This window comes from Amborella trichopoda, chromosome 1 (genome assembly GCF_054954075.1).
Source record: "Amborella trichopoda isolate Santa Cruz 75 chromosome 1, AtrichopodaSantaCruz75HAP2 v2.0, whole genome shotgun sequence".
NCBI lineage: Eukaryota > Viridiplantae > Streptophyta > Magnoliopsida > Amborellales > Amborellaceae > Amborella > Amborella trichopoda.
The window spans coordinates 1,865,994-1,892,756 of NC_142336.1; the positions used below are offsets into that span (position 1 = coordinate 1,865,994).

Genomic DNA, 26,763 nt, shown 5'->3' on the forward strand with positions numbered 1-26,763 from the left:
CTATAGATTCCCTCTTTTACTTCTCTTCAGTTATGCTAGAAGGTTGCTTGTAAGCTTATACATATGTCAAACTATTCATCAAAGTAGTGAGCCATCCCAACAAGATAAGTGTTTCTTCCCTTGCCATGAGATAACATTAACCTCCCCAATGATTTCTTGTCCCCTTGGATAAGAGCGATATGAGGATGTTACCTTCATTGGAGTCAGTCGATTCAGTAACCCTTAGCATGTGATTGTAGACTGTCCCATATGGTTTCAAAATACCCTACCAATACTAGGATGGCCTGGGTTTCTTGTTGAGCTACCATCAGAATTAAGTCTCGTGATAGCATCTTGAGAGGGTACCCAATCGCTTGTTCTAGTTCGTCTTGTCTTATAATTCAAATCAGGGAGTGCCACTGGTTTGTAAGGTGTGATGTTGAGATACCTCATGATTCCTTTCTGGTGAGTGTCCATGCTATGGTTTGAGCTTTGTATATTCTAAGATCTTAGAGGTGTTTGAGGTACTGCTTTCAAATTTCCTTTTGTTTCTATCTGTTCACAAAGTCCAACAAATAGCAGCCATGCATAATCTCCATGGAATTTGTTATCTTAAAGGAAAGGGTTCAAAAGCCCATTCTTTGAATAGGGCATCTACAGTATCCAGTGTAATCCAAGAGAGCCCAAAGAGTTCCAAAAATCGTGCCTTAACCTCCCTTACAGTATCATAGAGTAGGAGGAGGTGATCAACCATCTCTTTGTGGTTTTGGCACATGATACATTATACAGTACCATAGGCACATGATACATGTTCTATGGTAAGCTGCATGTCAAGAATGGCAAGCGGAGCAAAGGCTTAGGCATGAGGTGGCGCCTTTAAAAGCCCATGACACAATGTTTTGCTGTATGTTTGGATCCAAAATACTGTGAAAAACTCCTTTACTGTGAGGGCTCCAAATGATGTGATTTTTAGTAGTTTTGGGCCTCATGGTTTCTGAGATTCCTTGTAAGCCCCTTCATACATATTAGTAATATAGGATTTGGGTTCTGCTTCGATGGCAAAAAGTTTTGGAGAAGAGTTTGCTAGAAGGACCTTCCCAATCAGAAAAAGATCTTTCGAACATCTAATATGCCTTCCTTTTTTGACATAGGATCTCATTAAGGGTATATTTGGGTTGTGTGAAAGCAGAAGGGTGTGTTTGGTTTGTGTGAAAGCAGCCACCATGTAACTGTTTTCAGATGAAGCCTACATTACACATGTTTGGTTTGCACAAACTACACAAACACATATCACATATGAAAAGTTTTTAGCACAGAGTAGCATGTTCCATATGAAAGCAACTCCTCACCATAATAGTTGTGTGGCAACTTTTTGTGAGACCAATTCCTAGCAGACCCACTTTTTAGCATTAATATCCCCTCAAATATTTGACAGGTCTGCCTGAACATGACCCTACAGGGCTGGCCCGCACTTCGCCGAAGGGACCCTGGCCTAAGCTCAGCCCGACCCAGCTCTCGGGTCACATTTTTTTGGCTCAAATCCTTTTTTTTAAATGCCAGGACAACTAGGCTGGGCCGGGCCTTAACACGCAAACAATGTCTCTCTCTCTCTGATCTCTAAACCCGCGCTCAACGCTCCCCTAGAACTAGTAATGAACCGGTAGGCTTGAGCCAGACCGACCTTGAAAAGCTAGGGCTTGGAGCACAAAATTTGGCCAGAGGGTGGGCTGAGTTGGGCCTAGGCCATGGCCATGATAGGCCGGTGAAGTTTGGCCCATCCATGCTCCTTTTCCTTATTCTATTCTTTTGGTTTTTCTTTTATTATAGTTACCTAGGGCTAGGGTCGGGCTTGTATGGCTTAGGCTGGCCCTATGGGGGCTAGGGTCAGACATACGAAATTGAGTACACAAAGTTTTCCGCACATGTTGACCAAATGTGGGATAAAATAGGCTTGAGAAACTCCTTCGTATGAACTGTTTGCATATGTAAATAGTTTCACATTAGCAATCTGTTTCACGTGAAAAAAACATACCCCAAGTTCAAAAATTTGTCTAGAGTGGAGAGAATTCCTTTACATAGACCTAAAACCTTGCTCCCATGGGCATTTGTTTTAATGGCACATCCTTTACCATTTGAACCATATTTGTGCTCAACAAGTTCCTCTAACAGTGTTCAAATGCCTAAGCCTTGTTGTACCTCTCCAACCTGCAAGCCTTATAAGACCGACTGAGGGCCATGCAACGAAATGGTATTTATGCTTGTTTGATCTTCTCTAAAGAATCTCCCCCCGTCATGCAATTCAATTTTTCCTGGACCGCCATAAGCATCTTGAATAGTGAAATATGATAGAGCATCTTGAGAATTTATTTTCCGCCTTGTACATCCCATCTTTTTGTTTAGGGAAATTTATCCAAATACCCATGAGAGACAAACTATTTAACATTCTACCTATTTCTTTTTCTTTAATTTCAAAATATGCATAGAAAAACACATGATTATGAGCTGGAATAGTTTGCAAATGGGTAAAATGTTGGATAGTTTATTTCCAATTGGTATTTTGATAAATTTCCCTTTTGTTTATTATATTGACATCCATTCTAAAGTTAGGGCTAGCGACAGGCCAGGCGTGGGCTGACATAGCCCTAGCCCAAGCCCAAGCCCAAGCCCAAGCCCAAGCCCAAGCCCGAGCACAAGCCCGGTCCAGTTGTCTATAGAGTCAGCTTTGGCTTAGCCTAGCCCAAACCGGGCCAAAGGGGTCCTTGCCCAGACCCGACCTTGGCCTTATCCGGTTCGAGCCTACTAGAGTCAAATGAAAATAAAATAAAACTAAGGGAAAAAATAGGCCCAAGTCATGCCGGATAGTGCCCACCCTGGTCCTGGCCCTGGCCAGCCCTCTGGCTCTGGTGGCCCGGCACTTGGTCCACATTTTGTGGTCTAGACCCTAGTTTTTCTGAGTTGAGCCAACCGGGGGGGGCACCTAGTCCATTGCCAACCTAGCATAAACCTAGTAGCTTGGAGCTAGGGTTTAGCAAAGAAGATGATAGGGAAGATCCAACATCATCATCATCATCATCGTTAAAGCTTTTTCTCAACTAATTGGGTTCGGTTACATGACTCCTGCTCCATCTTTCTGCTCTATTAAAGGAGACATCTTATATTCATAATTCTTGAGAAGTCTTGACGAAGTTTTATGTTGGCTGCCGACTTAACACAACCCACCCTTTTCACCTGGGCTTGGGATGGGTTAAGGGAAAGTTTAAGGTCCCCCCTTCTTAGACCAAGATAGGGAAGATCCAAAATTAGAAAAAGATGCAAAAAACAAAGATAAAAAGAGCACTAGTTGCTCGAGGGTTTTGAATAAAGTCGATAACAAGATGCTTCATTATGCTTGAGTACATCCCTCATATAAGAAAACCCTAAACACGACTTAATCATGGCCATCCATCTAATCTAATCATGGCCATTCATTATAAAAGGCTTTAAGGGAATCCAAAGACCTACTACTTATGCTCCTAAGTGAATAAAATGGCTTAAGAAATAAATAAAAGACAAAAGGACAAACTCAGTGACTATTTTACCCATCTATGGTCTCTCTTGTAAACTTTAAGCTTGTCTGTTTTATCTAGATACTCAAGAGTAGTATTTTGAACTACATCACAACCCTGTATATAGTCCCTATTTTTGGGTATCCATGTATCGAGCAACTAGACTTGTGGGTTGCCATTTTTTTATAATGATACCAATTATAGTTGTAATACAAGTTATATATATATATATATATATATATATATATATATATATATATATAATACTTAAAAACACTCATGAGTGAACTTCTCTAGTCTCACTCATGGCTCATCACTGTCTAAAGTCCATTAGACGGTCATGATGATCTGATGGTTTACAAATTTTGTGGGTTTGTGTGTCTTAGTGAGGCATACCTAAGTAAAATATAAAAAATAATTCAATTTTAAAAAATAATCCCTATGAATATTTCAGGGGTATTTTTGCCATTTGATTTTAAGATTTTATTTTTGTGTGACATGGTTAGATGTATATGCCCCAAATTGTAGATAAATCGGATTTGTAGAAAAATATTAAAAAGGTGTGGTTGCATAAGGTTGCAACCTTAAACAACCAAACTAAAGTGCACCACCAAATTTTATCATAAGATCTAATTTTGGTGTAAAAAATTCGTACGATGGCTCGAGAATCCATTTTTATCTCTAATTCTAAAATTTTAGATTCCAAAAATTGTTTTAATCAAGTATATCTATAAACATATGAAAATCTTGAAAAGGGATGGTTCAAATAATGTGTTACAAGATGCACTATTTTTGGGAATCGAAGTCCCCCCCCCTCCCCCCTCCATATTCATACATCTCGATGGGGAGATGATAAAAACAGCCTTTTACGGTAGATTTTTTAAGTGCACCTTAATTCTACATCTTATGGTTGCAACCTTTTTGTAGACACGCCCCTCAAAATTCTGGCTAAGGGAACTCCTAAAACTCAGTTTTTGCTAAGATTTGAGGAGATCTCATCCCAGAGATTAGCGCAGATTGGAGTAAACACTTTTATAAACTTTTTCCATATTAAAATTCAAGTACTATTGGATGTTCATGGCTGTCTAGACTTTGGTTGGTGATAAGTCATGAGTGAAGTATGTACAAATTCACTCATAAGTGTTTTTAAATGCTATCCATATATATATATGTGTGTGTGTGTGTGTGTGTGTGTCTGTTATGTTAGGGTGCTCACACTTTAGAGTATTTTGTAATTGTACTCAACAAATTTTGGACACTTATATACCCTTGTTTTATAATACAATGTTTTTTAGTAAGGGTATTTTTTAAGTAAGGGTATTTTTTTAAAATACAATAATTTTTTTTAGTTAGGGTGATGTCACACTTGATGTGGGTGACGTGACGTCGCACCCTTCCTAATGACCAAAAATACCTTTATTAAAAAAAACTCCATATACAAAACAAGGGTAAGTCCAAAATTTGTTGAGTACAATTATAAAATGCTTTATAGTATGAGCACTCTAACATAACCCTATATATATATATATATATATATATATATATATATATATATATATATATATATATATGTATGGAAGACACTACGCAATGCCTGTGGGTGAAAATGAACAGTGTTTTCGCCCATAGATTTGGCGCCATTCGATTGTTTTGGATGGCGTGGGTTAAAAGACCGCAACGGACCTACTGTGTCTGTTGCGGTACCGCAACGGATATAGCATGTCCGTGGTGGTATTTTTTCATGCAAAAAAACACGGGAAACGGCCACGGTTCTTGTAGATCCGTGGTAGTTTTTAAGGCAAAACCGCAACGGACATAGCATGTCCGTGGTGAGGCGAAGCACTATTTAATTTCGCCTATACACGTTTTTAAGAGTTTTCCTATATATATATATATATATATATATATATATATATATATATATATATATATATATATATATATATATATATATATGAGAATGATTACATTCAACTACAACAGTTGTATAGTAATATAATGAAACAACCTTCAAAAACTATGTTACTACCATTTGTTTGACCGTAATTTTTAAATATACACTCTTTTCATTAACAATGAACAGTAACAAAAAAACAAAATTTGAAAACACACCTTGGAGAGTAATTTTTTGGCCCAATTAACATAAGCCGTCCATTTTGTTAAGATGCTTAGATCTAGGCCTTAGAAGCATTTTTTCCCTTTTCAAATTTTTTAGACATCTTTGTTATCATTAGATGAAGAATGCTGAGAAAGAAAAAAATGGCTTTGAGTTTGTGAAGGCCTAGATCTTGAAATTCACCAAATAGATGGTCTAGATTCATTGTTGGAAGGGACTTATTTTAACCATATCTAGGATACAAATTGAATTTTAGTTTTTTTTTTTGAAAATTAACTATTGGGATGAATAGAGGGTATGTGCAATTTTAGGGTCATAAAAATACCATAAACATGATTTTCTAGAACTGTGGTTTCATTACATTACTATGCAACTGTTTCATGAAATCATTCCCCATATATATATATATATATATATATATATATATATATATATATATATATATAATCATGGTTGTGCAACCCTCAGATGAGAATAGTTGCTTTTCCATGTAGCCAATCTTCTGTGGACCCCTTCGATAATTGTATACCATAGGAACTTTGATGGTTTTCCAATGCATAAATGTAGTCCCAAAGAGCACGTGCTTACGTTCCATTTCTTTGACCATAGTTGTTGGGAATGGAAGCGAATGGTTGGTAGCATTGTCTGTAGAATGCATAGATCCCTAAATGTTAGGGCTTGAGATCCCTAAATTTTAGGGATCTGGATCTCGATCCCAATCTTATGGGGATCTCGATCCTGATCTTTTGGGATCTCAATCCCAATCTTTTGGGGTCTTGCTCATGAATTATACATACTCTTTAAAGTAGGGATCTCTCTGTTTATAGCCAACAAGCAATGCAACTATATTAAAAGTATAGTTGCATTGCTAGCTAGCTTCTTGGGCTTAAGTTAGGGAGCAAGATCCCTAGTAGTGTTCGAGAGCCCTAACAGGCGGTTTGAGATTCCAAAATTTAAAAATCGAGATCCTTTAAAGATTCCTTTCCGGAAACATGGGAGCAATATTCTAGAGCGGGATCGCCACCTAGGTTGGGAGATGTCATCAACTATGCCTTGGACAGTTATTGTGTCCCTATGTCTTCAAAAATAATGTTTCCACGTTAAATGACTTGTAAGAACTTGGATTTAACTGCACTCAGATGAACTTGGCCCAGGTGCCTTCTATATCTTGAAATGTGTTTATGCTTGGTTGTAAAATTAATGGGTTTTTTGTAGGGAGGTTATTCCCATAAGTCTTTCAGGCTTATTTGTGTCTTATTGCGTATTAGCTAGGTCTTGTGAATATCTAAAGGAAATTGACTACTATTTGAAAGCTTATCTGAGGAGTACCTGGATATGATTTATCGACTTGGTTCAGACGAGGCTGGGTATCCGTAGAGTCTGAGAGAGGACAGTTCTGTACATTAAACTCCAGAAGCAAGGCATGTGTTTGCTTGGATCCTCCTGTCTGGTACACCCTAAATTTGACTCTGATAGCAGCTCCTTTGGAACCTTGGTCATTAAAGGTCGACCATGTTTTAGAGATAGGTTTGAGGGTTTTGTGGAAGATTTACGAGACCTGCTGGGATTTGAGACTTGACTGCAGTGGTGATGCCACTCTTGATCTGTCTGGAAATCTTATTGATGCAATTCTCTTGGCCGTTGACTGGGGAAGGTTGTGCTCAATTTCATTAGGGCTGACAATACTTCCCATTCTCTTGTGATTTGCTTGATGTCATTATATGTTTTTGTACCTCTGCTAGGTCTTCTTCTCTTCTTGTACTTAGAGAAGCTAATGATATCCATAATTGGTTAGTGTGGTAAGTTAGTGGCCTGAGCTCTCCTATGATGGTATGGTTGTTAAATTTGGAAATACCCACTTATCCAAGGAAAAAGTTTATATAGAGCTGAGGCTCTAAACAATCAAATTAGAGCCCACCTCAAAAATTTAACTAGAAGAGGGTCTTTTGATAACCAAATATCCTCAAATTGATCATCTCAACATCAAGATGCATGGACATGAGAAAAAAAATAGATTTTAAGTTGGAAATAGTGCATCTTGTAACGCATTTTTGGACCGTCAATTTTCAAGATTTTCATGTTTTCATAGATCTGCTCGATCTACACTATTTCTAAAGCTTTAGGGCTAGTTTGGATGTCATATAAAAATAAATTGTTATCTAATAAAAATACAGTTTTTCAAATACCAATTGCCAAAAATACCGAGCCTTTTTTTTTTCTTATAAAGCCGTTTGGGTGTTAAAGTCTATTTTTCTCTCTACGATTCTCTCCCTCAACAAGAAAGGGATAACTACACAATTAACGCTCTCTCTCACCTTACTGCTTGTTTCTCCCTCTGTCCTTGATGCAACTACAAATCCATGAGCATGAGCAGAAGACTGGAACAAATCGTAATGGTGAATTAAAGATCTCCTTGTTTCCCTCTTCTCTTGACCCAAGCTAGCAAACCCTAATGGTGAATTAAAGATCTCCTTGCTTCTCTCTTCTCTTCTCCCTTTTAACAAGAGATCGAAGCTCCTGTTATTATTGTTCTTCTTCTCTCATCTTCGGGTTGACATAGTTTAGAGAGAGAGATAGTAGATTTGGGGTTTTTGAGATAGAGAGAGAGAGAGATTTAGGGTTTATGAGTTAGAGAGAGAGTAAATTTGGGGTTTTTGAGGTTTCACGGTGTGGGTTGTTGGGTCACAAGGTGGGGTTTGCATGGGGTGAGAGAGTCGCACTTTCATAAAAAAAAAAAAAAAAATCAAGTTTGACTTGAATTTTTTTTTTTACGGTAACTTTTGCCTTGAGACTGCAGAATTTTTTATTTCAATCAAAAAATCTAGTGAAATCCTGTGGTTACAAATCTCTTTCACAAGATTTTTGGATTGCAAGTTTGGGTACATCCAAACTAGCACTTAAATTTTATAATTAAAAGTGAAAATATATTTTAAGTCTATCACAAAGATTTCCAATATTGAAACAACATTTCTTGATACTATTTGAAGGTGTGCTGTACTTTGATTGTTTGGAGCCTCGGCTCTATACAAACCGCATCCAGTATCAAATAGAATAGGGCTTAGGGAGTTGGCATGGTTGCTGCACATGGAGCATTTGGTTGTTCATCATTGATTTTTTTTTTCTTTTTTTTTTTGTGTGTTGGGTTGGGGGGGGGGGTTGGTTGGTTGGGGGGTGTGGCAGCATTGGAGTCTGGAGAATGGGTGTTATTCCCTTGACAAAAGCAGCTGAAAGTCTTGCCCCTTTTTGCAAGGGCTGCCTCTAATGTACTTCGGATTGGTAGGGCTTAATGAATGTACTGGAAATGGCATCACCGTTGGAGATAGTTGCTGTTCTTATATTAGGGGAGGTTACGGTTTTGTCACTTTCTCGGTTAAGGTTTTCAATGTCAATATGTTGCCCTTGACATCATTCTTTTGTTGAATGAGGTAAATTTCATTGCTGACCTCTTTGAGGTCTTTTTCCTATAATTGCTCATAGGGTTCTTGTCTTGAGACACACTGAGAGGCCAGCTAGCTTGCGCAAAGCTGTTGAATGTGCAGTGGGTATTGGGATTGCAACTTGATTTGTGGCTTTGATTTCCTCTCAGAAATATTAACTATTTGATAAAGGTGTGGGAAAGGTAGAATCCACAGTGAACTATTTAGAAAATGGTAACCCTAAAGCAAAGCTGTCCCATTGTGATTGCTCTTGATAGTTACAATCTTGCTTTAACTTCTTAAACTATTTTCTGGAGTTCTCTTATTGAGCATTTCTAAATGATGAGCAGAAAGGAAATCTGGTATCATTTATTCCTTGTCTTGTCAAGTTCTCCCAGATCGCTTCCATTTTATTGGCATTGTTTGCGACTTATGTATGCATGTCAGCTTGTATAGAGGCCTAGCCATGTTATAAAAATGTAAATGCATGCTATGCATTGTTCGAAAAAGTTGACCGCCCAGTGCCTAGGCGGTCTAGAAGGCCTGGGTTGCATTGCCCAGACCTAGGTGGCCAAACCATGCGCCGCCCAGGCCTAGGCGGCCAAACTATGCGCCCATGCCTAGGAGGCCAAACTATGCGCCAATGCCTAGGAGGCAGTCCCTGAGCAGTACAAAACCTGCCTAGGTGGGCTCCCAGGGCCTGCGCCCTGCTTAGGGGCAGAAGAAATGAGTTCTTGTTTTCGTTTTGTTGAGATTTTTTTGAAACATAAAGGCTTTTAAGGAGGGTAATTTAAAACCTAAACCGACAGTAACCCATTTTAGAGAGAAAGAAATATCAAAAAACCTAAATTTTGTGATTTTTATTCGATCGAAGTGTTTATCAAAGTTACGGAAAATGGATCCAAACATCACCCCAGTAGATTAGATTTAGTTTTGGATTTTTTAATCCTATCAGAGGATGTTTTTTATTGTTTTAGCACCAGAAAACATCTCAGAGGTGGGAATTTGGAGTTTGAGCAATCAAAAGAAGTGCAAAACTTTAAATTTTTTTGAGAAAGTTAACTTTGTATTACTGAGAAAAGATAGATTACTGAGATAAGGTGATCCGAGAGCACCCTCAAGGCATCTCTCTGTAAAAAATGAATCAACCAGCCATGTACAAAAATGGGCTTATAGAACCCACCCGATTACAAAGATTTACAAGAAGTTTTCAAAAAAATAAACCAGGCTGATAGATTTGCCCGATTATAAAAAGTCTATGAGTGTGGCTGTGGTCCAGAACAAAAAAAAAAGGAGTAGGGCCAGTATAAGAAACAGTCTATGTAAGTGCAAAAGTTTAATTTTTAGATGGGTGCAGTTGGCATACAGATGCATTCGTAGGTGTAGAGGTAAGGTGCACCTTCAAATTTTATAATGGTATATAATTTTGATGTAAAATGTTTTTAGGATTATCTCAAAATCTATTTTTATATCTAATTATAAAATTTTAAATTTCAAAAATTGTTAAAATCAAGTAGATCTATAAACATACAAAAATCTTGAAAAATGGACATGTAGATAATATGTTGTAAAATGCACTATTTCTGAGACTTAAAATCTTTTTATTTTTTATATTCATACATCTTGATGTCGAGATGATCAATCAAAAGGTTTTTCAACATTAAAACTACCTTTTCCGATGGATTTTGAGGGGCATCCGTAGTTCTACATTATCAGGTTGCGTCCTTATATATATATTTTCTTTTTTAGATTGCTTGTCTTATTTTGAGATGTCTTCTTCAGGATCTAGTTGAAATGGAGATTCGGGTTGGGAATATGGATATAATTCGAATCCAAATGACAAAAGTTGCATTAGATGCAATGATTGTGAAAAAGATACAAAAGGGGGTATAAACCAGTTTAAGAAACATCTTTCCGGTATTAAGGGGGATGTTGCCCTTGTAAAAATGTTCTAGAAGCTATCAGAGAGGAGATTAAGTAGTATATGAGTTTTGTAAAACAAAAACAGGAACAAAATCTTTGTCATTTGAATAGATCTATTTTTGGTTCTTCTAGGAGAAGTGATCCGGGTTGGATGTATAGCTATAACTAGTGGTTTAAAAAACACCGAGTCAGCACAGACTCAGGCGTTCGACACGAGAATCAGTCACCCTGTGTCGATTCTAGCTTAACGTAGGAAACCGCTCGTGTTTAGAAAGGAACCCTACGAGTTGGTGATTTTGATGTCACGAAACGGTTTATGACGTTACAGAACGGGCGAGTCGAGCAATTTCTCTAAAGAACCGGTTATTGTACAATTGTCGCCACGTGTGACAGACCGTCAGCCTTTTCCACGCACGCGATAGAAGGTAGTATCAAGGATTCTTTTATAGACTTCAAATTGTTTTAGGTTTTTCGATGTAGGATTTTAGTAAGGTATTTAGGCTTGAAAATGTAATATAATATATCTTTTTACTATAAAAAGTAAGACAATTACTGGTACATGGTGTAATCGGTTATCACGTCCCTTTTCTTCTCAAGAGGTTCCTAGTTCAAACCTCGGCAACCACTATCTTTTTTAATTTTTTGTCAAAAAAAAAAAGTTACCATGACAAAAAAATAAAAGTTATGACAAAAATAAAAGTTACCTTGAAAAAATAAAATAAAAGCTACCTTGACAAAAAATAAAATAAAAGTTACGTTGACAAAAACAGTTACCTTGACAAAAAAATAAAAGTTACCTTGACAAAAAAATATGTTTTTGTCAAAAACTAAAAATAAAACTTACCTTGACAAAAAAAAGTTATGACAAAAAAATAAAATTTACCTTGACAAAAAATTAAAAGTTATGACAAAAAAATAAAAATTGCCTTGAAAAAAATAATAACAAGAAGTAATAACAAAAATAATAACAAAAATAAAGGTAACTTTTATTTTTTTAACAAAAAATTAATTTTTTTCCAAGGTAACTTTTATTTTTTCTCAAGGTAACTTGTATTTTGGTTTTTGACAAAAATTTATTTTTTTGTCAAGGTAATTTTTATCTTTTTTTGTCATACCTTCTTTTTTTTTGTCAAGGTAAATTTTATTTTATTTGTCATAGCTTTTATTTTTTTGTCAAGTTAACTTTTATTTTTTTTGACCAAAAATTATTTTTTGTCAAGGTAACTTTTATTTTCTTTTGTCATAACTGTTATTTTTTTGTCGATGTAACTTTTTTTTTTTTGTCATAATTTTTATTTTCTTGTCAAGGTAACCTTTTTTTTTCAAGGTAACTTTTATTTTTTTGTCAAAGTAATTTTTATTTTTTTCCAAAAATTTATTTTTTTGTCCAGGTAATTTTTATTTATTTTTCATAACTCCTATTTTTTTGTCAAGGTAACTTTTGTTTTATTTTTTGACAAAACCTAACCTTGTTTTTTTTGACAAAAAACTAAAACGATGGTGGCTGCCCAAGTTCGAATTAGGATCCTCTTGAAAGGGAAAGCAGCGTGATAACCGACTACGCGCACCACTAGCTGTCTTACCTTTCATGATAAAAAGATGTATCGTATTACGTTTTCTAGCCTGAATAACTAAAATCCTACATCGGAAAGCCTAAAGAAGTTTGACGTCAATAAAAGAATCCTTGGTACCACTTTCCGTCGTGTGCTTGATGAAGGCGGACAATCTGCCACATGTGGCGATGTCTGACTCGCTCGTTCTGCGACGTCATTAAGCCTGTCGCGACGTCATCGCCTGACTCGTCCGGTTCCTTTGTAAACAAGGGCGGTTTTCTGTTTTGAGTTAGAATCGACATGGGGTAACCGATTCCTGTATAGAATTGCCTGAGTCCGGGTTGACTCCGTGATTTTTAAACCATTGGTTATAACCCAAAACCAAACGATAAAAAATGTATAAGGTGTAATTTTTGTGAAAAAGATACCAATGGGGTATTAACTGATTCAAGAAACACCTTACCGGAATTAAAGGGGATGTTGCTTCTTCTAAAAAGGTTTCCGAAGCTATTCGGGATGAGATTAGACAATTTATGAATTTAAAAGAACCAGAAAATGAGTCTTGTTCTATGGAAATATCTTCTTCATGTTCTTCTAGAAGTGGTGATCCAGGTTGGAAGTATGGTTATAACCCGAATCCGAATGACAAAAATCGTATTAAATGTAATTATTATAGAAATGATACTAACAGGGGCATTTACCGGTTTAAGAAACACCTTGTCGGTATTAAGGGGGATGTTGCCCCATGTAAAAATTTTCCCGAGGCTACCAAGGAGGAGTTTATACAATATCTGAGTTTAAGGAAGCACAAAAAGATAGAAAAGGGTAGAGTAGCCAAGTCTCCTAAGGCTTAATCTGCACATACTAGTAAGAGGGAGGTAGAAGAAGAGGAGGAGGAAGATGCTGATTCAAAATAAATTGAGGAGGACGAGCGTTATATTGAAGAGGGAGATGACTCTGATGATGATGGCCTCGAATCTTATGCATATGATGGGGCTTATCCTATTCCTTTTGATGATGATGATGATGACTGAAGACTCTTAGTGTTGACTGTTGAATGTTGACTATTGTGTCCTAGTCTGTATATTTTTCGAATTTCTGTATATTTCTTTTTCTTATTTTTAGTTTTTAGTTTCTACTTTCTACTTTCTAGTTCAACTATCTAACTTTTATGTGTACAGTCTACAATGTATTATTAGACTATCAGTGTATGCTTGTATGGTTTTACTGTTTTAGCGTTGTATGAAAATATGGATTCTGGTCTTATGGATTATCAAAGCTCTCTTCTCGACTTCGATCTTTTTTTTTTTTGAAACGGGCTGCCCAGGTTCTAGTTGCCTGCCTAGGCGCTGGACGGCCCAAACCCCCACAGCTGCTTGGGTGCCGCTTAGCGCTTTTTTAAACACTGATGTTATGTATCTTTATCTGCATATATTTGTGTATGTGTATGTCTTTTGTCCTGTAGATTTGTTAAATTTGAAACTAGATGTTTCATGGTCAAGTTGAACTTCAATTTGTACACTTGAGTCAGACAAATTAGGTCATTTCATTATTCACTAAGGGTGTGTTTGAATGGATCATGTATGCCACAACATTGTACTGTGGGTGTTTGGTGTGGCCCCGGATATATGGTAATCACTATTTTTTCGCATGAGCGCGAAACTACTGTAAGGTGTTTTATGCGGATGCCCTGTGGAGCGGCTCCAGTCACAAAATTGCTCTAACATGTATTTTGTATGTTCAATTAGCTAGTTCTTCTCTCTGAAGAGCTGCTGCTGTTGGTGGCTGTGTGGAGTAGGCAAACATGGTTCACACTCTTTAGAAGCAAATACCCCTTTCCAGACCTTACCATTGGATGCTGTAAATGACAACATGGAACATTTGGCATAAATCATGTTATATTTATTGATGGGCCACATAAGGTGTGTGGCATGCAGTGTTCGAATATTCAGTCACCCAGCCACCTAGGCAGCCAATCGCCTAGAACACCTAGGTGGAACCTAGATGGGGCACCTACACTGCTTGCGTCTAGGCACCGGCAAGGAGCTACAGTCAAAGCGGCTGCCTAGGTCCGCCTCGATGCAGGTTGCTGAGGCCAGAACAATTCCCTCGGTTATGGTCAAAATAGTAACACCCCCACCCCCCCAACCAAAAGGGTGGGCATAGTTATCGGGAGCGCCCATCTTGGGGTCTGCTTCCGCCCTGGAATCTCGATCCCGCGCTCTGAGTGACCGGATCTCAATTCCAAGCACTTCCTTGCTTATTCAGATCTCGTATCTGGAGTTATGAAAATTCGATTCCTATTATTTGGGAACAAGGTCCCTAGCAAGCGGGATCCAGATCCACATGCCCAAGATCATGGCCCCAATATCATTCGGAACCACGATTCCATCATACCAAGAATCAAGTATCTTATACCATGGGAGTGAGGTGCACCTATAAAGTTTTTTTTGTTCGTGTATAGTATTCTATTGTCCTCAATTTTTCTACGATGCATGCATTTTGCAATGATATTTTTGTCCACTTTTAAAGAAAGGCAACTAGAGTAGGGACACGATTGGAAGGAGGTTCAAAAGTTAGCCTTACAATTTTATTGTGAAGTGGGGTCACGATCAATACACTTCATTACGGTAAAAAAGATGTGTTACACAATCTGTTAATGCGTTGCACAAGCAGTTAATAGTGCATTTCTAACGAAATAATGTAATATTATGTAGAAGTCTCCAAGTACAGTCGGAATGGGTTGCACATTGTAAATCATAATTGTATTGTAATACTGAACTGATCATGTTGTGTTTGTGTACCATCGTTATGTGGACGTTTATCAGCTTAGGTGAGATATGAAAGGGTGATAGTGGGTGGATGGCCATTGGTTGTGGCATGTATACTGTTTGTGTGTAAAGAAAATGAATCCAAATAATGTTAAAGGACCTGCAGCCTCAAACACTAGGCACTCACACCATCGTAAACACTCAATTACTTTTCTCGCCAATCTTCTAAAGTTAATCAAAGAAGGGAAAACAAAAAAAAATGCAACCATGTCTTCATATTCATGTTTGGGATCACATTCTTGGGCATTAGGGTTGATTAGAGCACAACGTTGGTAGAAAAGATGCATAACTTATAGCACTTTAGTCCTCTATCTGTTCCCCTCGCTCTCTCGCCCACTCCCTCTATCCACCCAAGAGCCCATTATTAGCATACCAAAAAATGGAACTCGCTCCAAGTTTACAATATACTTGAGATAATGAACTCCGAAAACCCTGATCCTAGGAACGGCACATCCCTTATGGTATGGAACCCGCTCCCGTCCATATAGAATTGCACTCCTTATAAGTCATGGAACTCGTTCCCTTCCCCAAACCATGTACGGTGCTTGCTTTGTTGTCTAGGGAACTTCGAGATAAACTCGCTCCGTGCTCCCGTTCCTGTTCTCATTCTCGTTCCTAGAACTCCTCACTTTTCCGATCCAAGTAACTATGGTTCTGAGGGACATTCTAAACCCCCAAAACAAATCCATGCCATCTAGAGAGATAAAAACTCTCAAAAAACCTCGATTTTATGATTTATCCAAAGGTCGATAAATTTTCGATTTTTTCGACTTCCTCCGAAATCAAAGGCAATGCTTTGTGGTAGTTTTTGGAGCTTGTAGTGGTCAATAGTGAAGACTTTTGGTGATAAATAGATGAGGTTTGGGCCGACATTGTTTTCATTTTGCTATTTTTAGAGCAGTATTCCATTATGGTATTTGAAGAAGCGTTTTGATTTTTTTTGCTACAACGTATAATGTTTTGAATTATTTGATTTTTTAAACTTTTGTTTCCTTTTATGATATAATTATGTATTTGTAGTTGAGATTGATTTTTTTTTTTGTGATTAATTGATTATTAACTTGTTTGGACGATAAAATTGGTCCTATATCGAACTCATGAATAATTGGTTCTTATTTTCTACAATATGTGATGTTTTGATATCCTATTAGTTTTGTTTTACCTTCTTGATATTTTTACATATTTGTAGATGAAACATTTACCAATTTGGACTTATATTTTGTGAATAGTCATAAACTTTGGATGAAATTGATATTTTGTGAATATTTGATATCCAAAACCAAATCTTATGGATATTAATTAATAAATTTATTCTTATAACTTATATCTTAATTCTTATGTGAATAGTCTCTACTCGTCCCTGTTCCTGGGCAGGTGGGCGTGGGGCTGCTTAGGCAGCCAGGCCCCTAAAATGCCTAGGCTTAGGTTTGAACATTGGTGGCATGCATGTAAATAACTGCTATGTACATAGGTATGTTAAGCAGGTGGATGCATACACACATGGATGTGTGTACGCTATTTTTTATTTGTGCATAATTCACATTGTTTGATGTTTGAGTTCTGCCAAATTTGTCGTGCTGTGGTTCTTGTCTTTTCTCATGTGCGAAGCTACCATAGGGAGTTCTTGTTGAATAATATTTTAGAGTAAAATTGAGATTCTAGACTCCAATATATCTTTATTTTTGGGAGCGGGGAATGATAGAAGTCTTGTGCACTGATGACTTTTAGCTTTGCGTTTGTGCAGATCTGTTCGGAAGATAGTCAGTCTCGATAACCACATTGCATTGGCCTGTGCTGGACTGAAAGCAGATGCACGGGTTTTGATCAATAGGGCACGCATTGAATGCCAAAGTCACAGGCTTACTGTTGAGGATCCTGTAACTGTTGAATACATAACACGTTATATTGCCGGTCTTCAGCAGAAGTATACTCAAAGTGGTGGTGTGAGACCATTTGGACTTTCAACTTTAATTGTGGGTTTTGACCCGCATACTGGTGTTCCTTCGCTATATCAGACAGATCCTTCAGGAACATTTTCTGCCTGGAAAGCTAATGCAACCGGGAGAAACTCAAATTCAATGAGAGAGTTTCTGGAGAAAAATTACAAGGAAACTTCAGGGCATGAAACTATCAAACTGGCCATTCGTGCGCTTCTTGAAGTAAGCTGCTGTCTTTACCTTTTGATATGTTTAACATGTCCTTATCATATTTTGCATATTTTTTTGGAAGTAACTGTTGAATATTCTTGTATAAAGACCACATGATAGTCTTTTGTTGTTAAAACTTTGTCAGTGTGCAGTATTCCAGCCACTCTTCATTGGGTTATTAGTAAATGGTCAGTCCTTCCTTTTTTGTATGGATTCTTTGGAGGATAGCCGATGTTTAAACTTTAGACATCTCTTTAGACATCTCTATGTGAATGGCATTGATGTCTGGGCTGCATCACTTGTTCACAAGAAACATGATTTCCAGGGACCACTTGTGAACACTTCGTATTATAGATTTGTTTGATAATATTGTGATCAGCTTCAGAAACTCACTAATTCGAGTTGAACCATCTTTTCTTTTGGCGAAATTCATGACTGATCTTCAACATTGTCAGGAAACTCTATTTCATAGACATGTCGTAATTAATAATACAATGTGCTGGGCAAGCATGTGGCATTTCATGGTATTCCTTGTATTTTGCTGCGCTTGTTTGGGGGTGATATAATGATACATATTTTGCTCAATTTAACAGGTGGATGTTGTGTTTGTTATTGTTTATCATTGGCATTTGATTTGCTGATTTTCTGTCATTTGATGATGATGTTGAATGCCTTAATAAAAATTGATTTTTATGGAGAAATGCATCTTCTTCAGAAATCAAGGCATTACTATCTGTCTTGGCAAAAATTGCCTAGTCCACAAAGCAATTTTCCAAGTGATATTAAACAACATTCATATATTTATGTAAGTTTGTGATAAGGCATATCTTTATGCAACTTGTTTCTTTTGATTGCTTCAATAGCTGTTTTTAACAAGGCTTATCTTTATGTAAGTTGTTTCTTTTCATTGCTTTAGTAGATGTTGTAAAGATGATTGGACTATTTGTGTAATTATTGTTACTTCTTGCTTGTGCTTGATCATCATCATCATCTGAGCTTTATCCCAACTATTTAAGGTTGGCTACACGAATCTAGTTCTGCCATTCACCATATTTTTTCTTACTAATATACAATGTTTTTTGGGGCCTTCCCCCTCCCTCTTAGAGCCTTCTATTTGAACCAAATCACCTCTCATAACTGGTGCTATTTTAGGTTGACGCTGCACATAACTAGACCACCTAAGTCTACTTTTCCTCATTTTATCACCTATTGGAGTTACCCTTAAGTTCCCTTGAATGTATTCATTATGAATTCTATCATTCTTTGTTTTGCTACTCATCCATGTTGACATCCTCATCGCAACTGCACTCATTCTATAGATATGTTGTTTCTTTAATGTCCAGCATTCTATCCAGCATTCTATCCCATAAAGCATGGCTAGTTGTATTTTATAGAAGTTTACATTCAATTTCATAGTAGGAGATGATCACGTAAGACTCTAGAAACACATCTCCAGTGTGTTCATCCAACATTAATTCTATAAGCAACCTCTTCCTCAATCTTTCTCATGGATTATCGACCCATGACATAAAAAATAATCGCTTTTAGGTACTTTCCAGCCATCAATCTTAATTAATTCCTCATTTCTACTCCTATTATTATTAAACTTACATTTTATATATTCTTTATATTCTAAAGCATCCCTCCAGAGTTTTGAACTTTGTGTTTACGCCATTTCTAATCTCAACAATCAAAATTATGTCATTCACAACAAAATACACCTCGGGACCTCATCTTGTAGATGCCTAGTTAACTTGTCCATAATTAAAGCAAAGAAGTATGGGCTCAACATTGACCCCTGATGTAGACCTATTGCTACTTATAGCTCACTTGTCTCTCTACTAGTTTTCCTCATATTAGTTGGCTCTCCACCATATAAATATATCCTTTTGAGATTCCTTCCTTTTCCAACACTCACAAAATATCGCTCTAGGTATCCTTTTCGTGTGCTTTCTTTGAATCCATAATGACCATCTGAGGTCTTTTCTCTTCGTCTTAAACATCTAAATCAATTGCCAAAGTAGGAAAATAGCTTCAATGATTGATTTCCCAAGTAATAAATTCAAATTGATTTTCTGATATGCTTGTTTCATATCTTTGTCGTTCCTTAGTCGCTCTCTCCTGTAGTTTATAGTGTGGCTCATAAGTTTTATTTCTTGATAGTTCGTACAATTCTGTATATCTCATTTGTTCTTGTAAATAGTTACTAAAATACTTTTCCTCCATTCATCTGATATTTTCTTTATTCTTAAAATCTTGTTAAACAATTTGGTTAACCAGAAATGCCGATCTCTCCCATGCACTTCCAAACATCTGTTAGTTTACCATATGGTACTAAAGCATATCCTATCTTCATCTTTTGTAAAACCTCTTTCGCTTCAGATATCTTAATCCTATAAAAGTATTTATGACCTCTAGCCTCATTTATGTCAATGGTTTCTCATAACGCTGAGCTCTCAGAGTAGTTGTCATTTAAGAATTTCTGAAAATAGATTCTCCACCTTTCATTGACCTCGTCATGTTCACCAACACCCTTTGATTACGCATTTAACATGATTTATGTCCCTACACTTTCCTCTCATTTTACCTTATGTTGTCCCCAATTTATTGTATATATCATCATATGCCATAAGCTAGCTTTATTATTCTTTTAGCATTCCTTTTGCCATTTCTATATTCTTGTAAATAATTTCTATCCCTTGCCAAGCTTTGTAATATGATTGCTTTTCACTAATAGCCTTTTGAACCTCATTATTCTACCACCAAGTTTACTTATCTGAAATTCTTTTCCCTCTAGGTTCTCGTAAAACTTGTTTTGCCACTTTCTTAATACAATCACCCATCTCATTTCTCGGAACATTAACTTCGATCCTCAAAATTTTATTCCCTTTTTAAGTTCCACCATCTAGTTCTTATACAGCCATTAATGTTACTCCTCTTCCATGTCTTAATGCATACATCCATAACCGTGAACCTATGTTGCGTGATCAAACTCTCGTTGGATAACCTTACAATCTTTGCATGATGCTTGTTCTGCGTTATTAACTAGAAAAAAGCTATTGATTTTTATATGATCCACTTTTGTAAGTTATTAAATTTTCATTGAACTTTTTAAAACATGTGTTTGCTATTATTTGATCGTAAACCATAGAAAAATCAAGAATAGCATCACCTCCCTCATTTCTTTCTCCAAATTCACGTCCACCATATACACTTTCATATTCTCTACTATTTTTTCCTACTTGACCATGTAATTCCCCTCCTAAAAGAGTCCTCTCTCCATTTGGTATTTCCTTGGACTAATCCATCCATGCCTTCCTCGAATTGCATTTTAATTCTATCATCTAATTCTACCTGTGCTGCATAAGCACTAATTTCATTAATTTATCTCCTAAGTTTAATTAATAAGAGCCTATCACCTACTCTTTTAGCGTCTACTACTTTATCCTTTAAATCTTTGTCAATCATTATAGCTACACTATTTTTGTTATTATCTTTTCCTATATATCAAAGTTATTCATCAATTTCCTTAGGTTTTGCTCTTTTCCACTTGATTTCTTATAAACAAGTTTTGTTAATGCTCCTTGCATTCATTGTATCCACCAACTTTATACTCTTATCTGATAGAGTTCCTACATTCCATTTGGCTAGACGAATCCTATTCTCTTGGACTAGCTTCTTCGCCCACGCTCATCCAAAATGGCATGGGAACCCTTGCATACTTATCACAACAACCGGGCAGCGTTGCAGCATGTCGCTTTTAGGGAACAACCTAGTTCTGTTTATGCTTGATGTAGCTGTAAAAATCATGGACTGTGATGCTCATTTGTTGCTAGAGGTGTCATGACTCATGAGGAGTGACATGGCTATTTACAGGATGTACTACTAGGATTAAAGAAGAGAAGTGATTAGCAACATTAAATGAGTGAAAGGGGCGAAGTGGAATTGACAATTGTCATGGCTCTTCTATTTGACCCTTACATGCTACACGTATTTTTATTTTACTTTATTTTTATTTTTATTTTTTTGTGGTATAAGGGTGGCAATGGGCCAGGTGGCCCTGCCGGGTCATGCAGGCCCTAAGAAACTAGGGTCTGGGCCACAAAATGTGGCTTGAGGTCCGGGTAACTATGCCTGAGGTAAGGGCCAGGATGGGCCTGTGCCAAGGTAATTTATGGGGGGAAAAATGGTAGGTACTATTTAGCTTGTGAGTCATTTTTACCTGATATAAGTCCTCTCTCTCACACACACACACACATGCACACACTGCATATAGTAGTCATTTTATGTGAATATTAAATTTTGTGTGGTTCTATAAATTTCTGTGTTTCCTTTTCATGTTTGGTTGTATGTTATTTTTCATATAAAACTTGGTCTCTGATCATGATCGAAATTAACCTTCTGGTATGTTGCTGATTGACTCGTTCCATTGCTATACTAATTTGAAGATGCACCATATCACGTTGATATTCATCTCATAATTTTTGACTGGCATATGTTGATCCTCAGGTTGTTGAAAGTGGGGGTAAAAACATAGAGATTGCAGTGATGACCAAAAAGGGACTGTGCCAACTTGAGGAATCAAAAATTGATGCTATTGTTTCAGAAATTGAAGAGGAGAAAGCAGCTGCTGAGGCTGCCAAGAAGGGGCCCCCAAAAGATACCTAACGGAATTTTGTTCCCTTGTCTTAATACTGTATTGTGGTGATTGCCTTTTTAGGTGTTTCGATTTCCTTTCTAACTAACAATTGCTTTCGTTTGCTGGAGTTGGGGTACCTGAAAAGTGTAATTGGAGACATTAAGTTAACAGTAAGATACTTTGGTATGAATCCATGCCCCTTCATATTCAACATCCTGTCACGAAACTTCAAAAGTTTGCACTCAGGAATTCTCAACTTGTTTCAAATAATATTACTAGTGCCCTACCCCAAATAATATTACAGCATGGTGTTCTCATGCACCCACTGTGTGCATGCACTTTCTGTACTCGCATTCTGTGGATCGGTTACATTTGAGGGGGGAGTGCACAGTCTGATCTGGTTAGATTGGTCTAGATGACATTGCACCATTTAGTGGGACGATTAAGACAGCATGATGATTGCCTTTATGTGAAGGGAAAAGTGTAAATGCTGGTTTATTCAAATGTGGTCTCCTTCCAAAAAATTGGGCTTTAAGAGATGGTTTATGATTTAAAACGCAAACTTATTTTAGATGTATTTTTGCTTTGAATCATAATTTTTATAGTTCAAAGGAATGGTGCAGGTCTGATGATTTGCAAAGAATTAAGTGAGTGGTCCAAAAATAAAGTATAAAATAGTTATTTACATTTTTTTTCTTCCAGATTCGTGATCTTTGTGGCTGAGATTATTGACCCATGAAATTTAAGTTTAAAGTCCGTCTCCATGATGAAATTTGGAAATAATCGTCATTTAAGAAACACAGAAACCCCATCATTTTGTGAGCATTATAACACCATTCCACAGCCAATAAAGACTATATAGTTCGTGTTACGAGCATATCGTATATTTATTTCCTTGCATGGATGGAAGACCAACTTGAACTTGACTCGAATCTGAGCCACCAAGCGTGAGTTTAGCTAAGGAATCTTAACCTAGCCAAGAACACATTATGAACTGAGGCAATGTACTCCATAGATATGGGATGGTTTATAATGAGGTCATTTACCTGTGATACGAGGTGGTCATAATTATTTACAACTATCTTATGTAAAATTTAAAAGGTTGGATGTGTCACAATGCTCGAGAATTTTTTTTTTTAGTCTTGAGTTGGTTAATGGAATAATTGTAGCTACTTAATTTCGCATCTAATAGTTAAGATTAATGTGACCACCTTGTACCAAAGGTAAATGGTGTCATTCCATGTTTAAATATATAGGGCAAGCTTTCCATGTTTTCCTTACAACATAGAAGTTCTATCCTCCCTTTTATCGAAACGTCCATTCTGAATGGAGGGTTAAGATTGCCCCAATCACAATGTCACGACTTTACACTAGTTTATTTTAAAAAATTTTCTATAAACTATTTTGACACCAAATTTTGGACGTCCATTCCTCTATTAAACTCGCACTACTGAAAAATATAAAACAAATATTGTCAATAAAATAAAATAACCAAAATACCCTTGAAAGTTTCAAGGGGTATTTTAATCATTATATTTTATCGAAAAATCATTTTTAATAATTTTTATAGGTGCGCCCCAATGAGAAGATGACACGTACCAACTTTTATATTCATACAATTTGTATAAAAAAAAACTAAAAATAAAATATTTTGAGACGTCGGATCTAAGATCAAACGGTGAGTGGCTCTCTTGATCAAAATTGGACGGTTGGATGGTAGGGGGAGGATAGAACTTCTATGTTGTAGGGGAAGCATAGAAACCATTCTCAAATATTTATATCATGAATAAAATACCTTTAGTTTCCTATTTGAAGTGAGGTCAAAATATTATAGGCAAGTATATAATGAGATTATTTATGTTTGGTACAAGGTGGTCACAATTGATCTTGACCACTGGATGTGATATTAGGTAGTTGGGGTTATTTTATTGACCAAGTTCAAAGTCCAAAAAAAAATATTTCGAACTTTGTGACACATCCAAGCTATATCAGATTTTACATTGGATGGTTGTAAGTAATTATGATCTCGATATATGAAAGGTAAATGGTCTCATTGTATACAATCACATATATTATTTAGTATGTAGTATATTATTTTGATATAATACATAATGTATAGTGTATAAATAGCTTATTAAACAAGCTCAAGACCTCTAGCTTAGCATGTCAAAACGGTTGAGCTTGGCATGTTTATTGGCTGGTTCAGCTTGGCTTGGCTTGGCATATCGAGTTTAACAAATACTGCTCGAGCTTGGCTCATTGCATCCTAGAGGAGGTAGCTCATGGGTTAGCCCCACATTTGTATTTAAATTATAGGGAAGATGAGTTTTTGTAGTTCTTTGGGTGGGTGTTCTAGTGAGAGAAAAACTATGATTTAGGGCTTGCGATGGAGAGCTTGTAAACTTTGCAACGTTTCAAAAAGTGTTAGGGGGAGTCTAGGTGGCCATGGGGGTCTAGGCCACCCAGCGCTTACGCGACAGCTCAAAACCTAGACGGCCCTACTGAAAAAAAAAAAAAAACTACAATCATAAGCCCAGTATTTTGATAATCCATAGAACTATAATCCACATTCATACAATGCAAAAACAGTAAAATCATACAAGTATACACTGATAGTTTGATACATTGTAGACTGTACACACAAAAGGTAGATAGTAGAACTAGAAACTAGAAAGTAGAAACTAAAAATAAGAAAAAGAAAATATACATAAATTAAGAAAATATACAGACACAATAGTCAACACTCAACACAACAATCAACAATCAATATTCAACACCAAGAGTCTTCAATCATCATCATTATCATCAGAAAGAATAGGGTCAGCTTCATCATATGCATTAGAATCGAGGTCATCATCGTCAGAGTCATCTCCCGCTTCAATATAATGCTCGTCTTCCTCTATTGTTTCTTTTGAATCTGCCTCTTCTTCCTTTTATTCTACTTCCCTCTTACTAATATGTGCAGATGAGGCCATAAGAGTCTTGGCTGTGCTACCATTTTCTATCTTTTTGTGCTTCCCTGAACTCAAATATTGTATAATTTCTTCCCTGGTAGCCTCAAGAACATTTTTTCACAGGGCAACATCCTCTTTAATACCGGCAACGTGTTTCTTAGACCGGTAAATGCCCTCATTAGTATCATTTACACAATAATTATATTTAATACGATTTTTGTCATTCGGATTCAGGTTATAACCATACTTCCAATCCGGATCACCAACTTCTAGAAGAACCTAGAGAAGATATTTCTATAAAATAAGGCTCATTTTCATCATTTTCTGGTTCTGTTAAATTCAGAAATTGTTTAATCTCATCCCGAATAACTTCAAGAACTTTTTTACAATAAGCAACATTCTCTTTAATACCAACAATGTATTTATTGAATAGGTTAATATCCCCATTGGTATCTTTTTCACAAAAATTACACCTTATGCAATTTTTATTATTTGGTTTTGGGTTATAACCATAATTCCAACCCGGATCAGTAACAGAAATAGATCTATTCAAATGACAATGATTTTGTTCCTGGTTTTGTTTTACAAAGCTCACATATTGCTTAATTTCATATCTGATAGCTTCAGAAACATTTTTACAATGGGCAACATACCCTTTAATACCAGCAATATGTTTCTTAAACCAGTTTATTTCCCCTTTCGAATCTTTTTCACAAAATTTGGATTCGGGTTATATCCATATTTTCAACTTGAATTTCCATTTTAACTAGATCTTGAAGAAGATATCTCAAAATAAAACAAGCAATCTAAAAAATAAAAATTTACACTTATTTTGATTGCTCGAACTCTAAACTTCCACTTCTGAGATGTTTTCGGTGCTAAAATAATAAAAAACACTCTCTATTAGGATTATAAATCCCCTAAACTGAATGTTTTTCGTAACTTTGAGAAGCACTTTGATCCAATGAAAGTCACAAAATTTAGTTTTCTTGAGTTTTTTCTCTCTAAAATAGGTTCTTGTGGGTTTAGGTTTGAAATGAACCTAAAACCTATCATTCAAACCCTTTATATTTTTAAAAAAGTCAATACAAGTTAAAAAAAAATTTAATTTCCGCCCTTGGGCGATCGCCCAAGGCTGGGCGCCTACCTAGGGTTCCGTACGTCCTACGCTCGGCTCCCCAATTTGGCCGCCTAGGCCTGAGCGATACGCCCATGCCTTCTCGGCCATTTAGGTGGCATCGGATGGTTTGCTTTTTGAATCGTTGAACTGTTGTGTTCTTTATACACTTGTATGGTGTTTTCTGATGAGTAGAAGAATGTTCTATGATGTAGCAATTTGCTGAACTGTGTAAATCTTCTTTCCATTTTATTTTATCCAAACCTTGGTTTTTATCATATATATGGAAACGTTTATATAAAGTTGAGGCCTAGAAACAATCCAATTAGGGCACACATCAAAAATTCACTAAAAAGAATTTGTTTCAATGCCCAAAAATCCTCAAATCGATCATTTCGACCTCAAGATGCATAGACATGAGAAAAATCGATTTATAGTTTTGGAAATAGTGCATCTTGTAATGCATTTTCTAGACCGTCACAATACAATGATCTAAGGCCACGGTTGTATCTTTAGAGCTAAAACACTCTCTATCTTTAGAGC

At 36.5% G+C, this 26,763-nt stretch overlaps 1 protein-coding gene across 1 annotated transcript in view; it reads left to right on the forward strand.

Annotated features, from left to right (window-relative positions):
• The window catches only part of LOC18425232 (proteasome subunit alpha type-7), a 28,404-nt gene extending 6,044 nt beyond the window's left edge, over positions 1 to 22,360 (forward strand). The window contains exons 3-4 of the mRNA XM_088873730.1: positions 17,108 to 17,522; positions 22,020 to 22,360. Coding sequence (XP_088729856.1) covers positions 17,108 to 17,522; positions 22,020 to 22,178 — 574 coding nt within the window. The 3' untranslated portion in view covers positions 22,179 to 22,360. The remainder of the gene's footprint in view (positions 1 to 17,107; positions 17,523 to 22,019) is intronic.
• Positions 22,361 to 26,763: the final 4,403 nt, after the last annotated feature.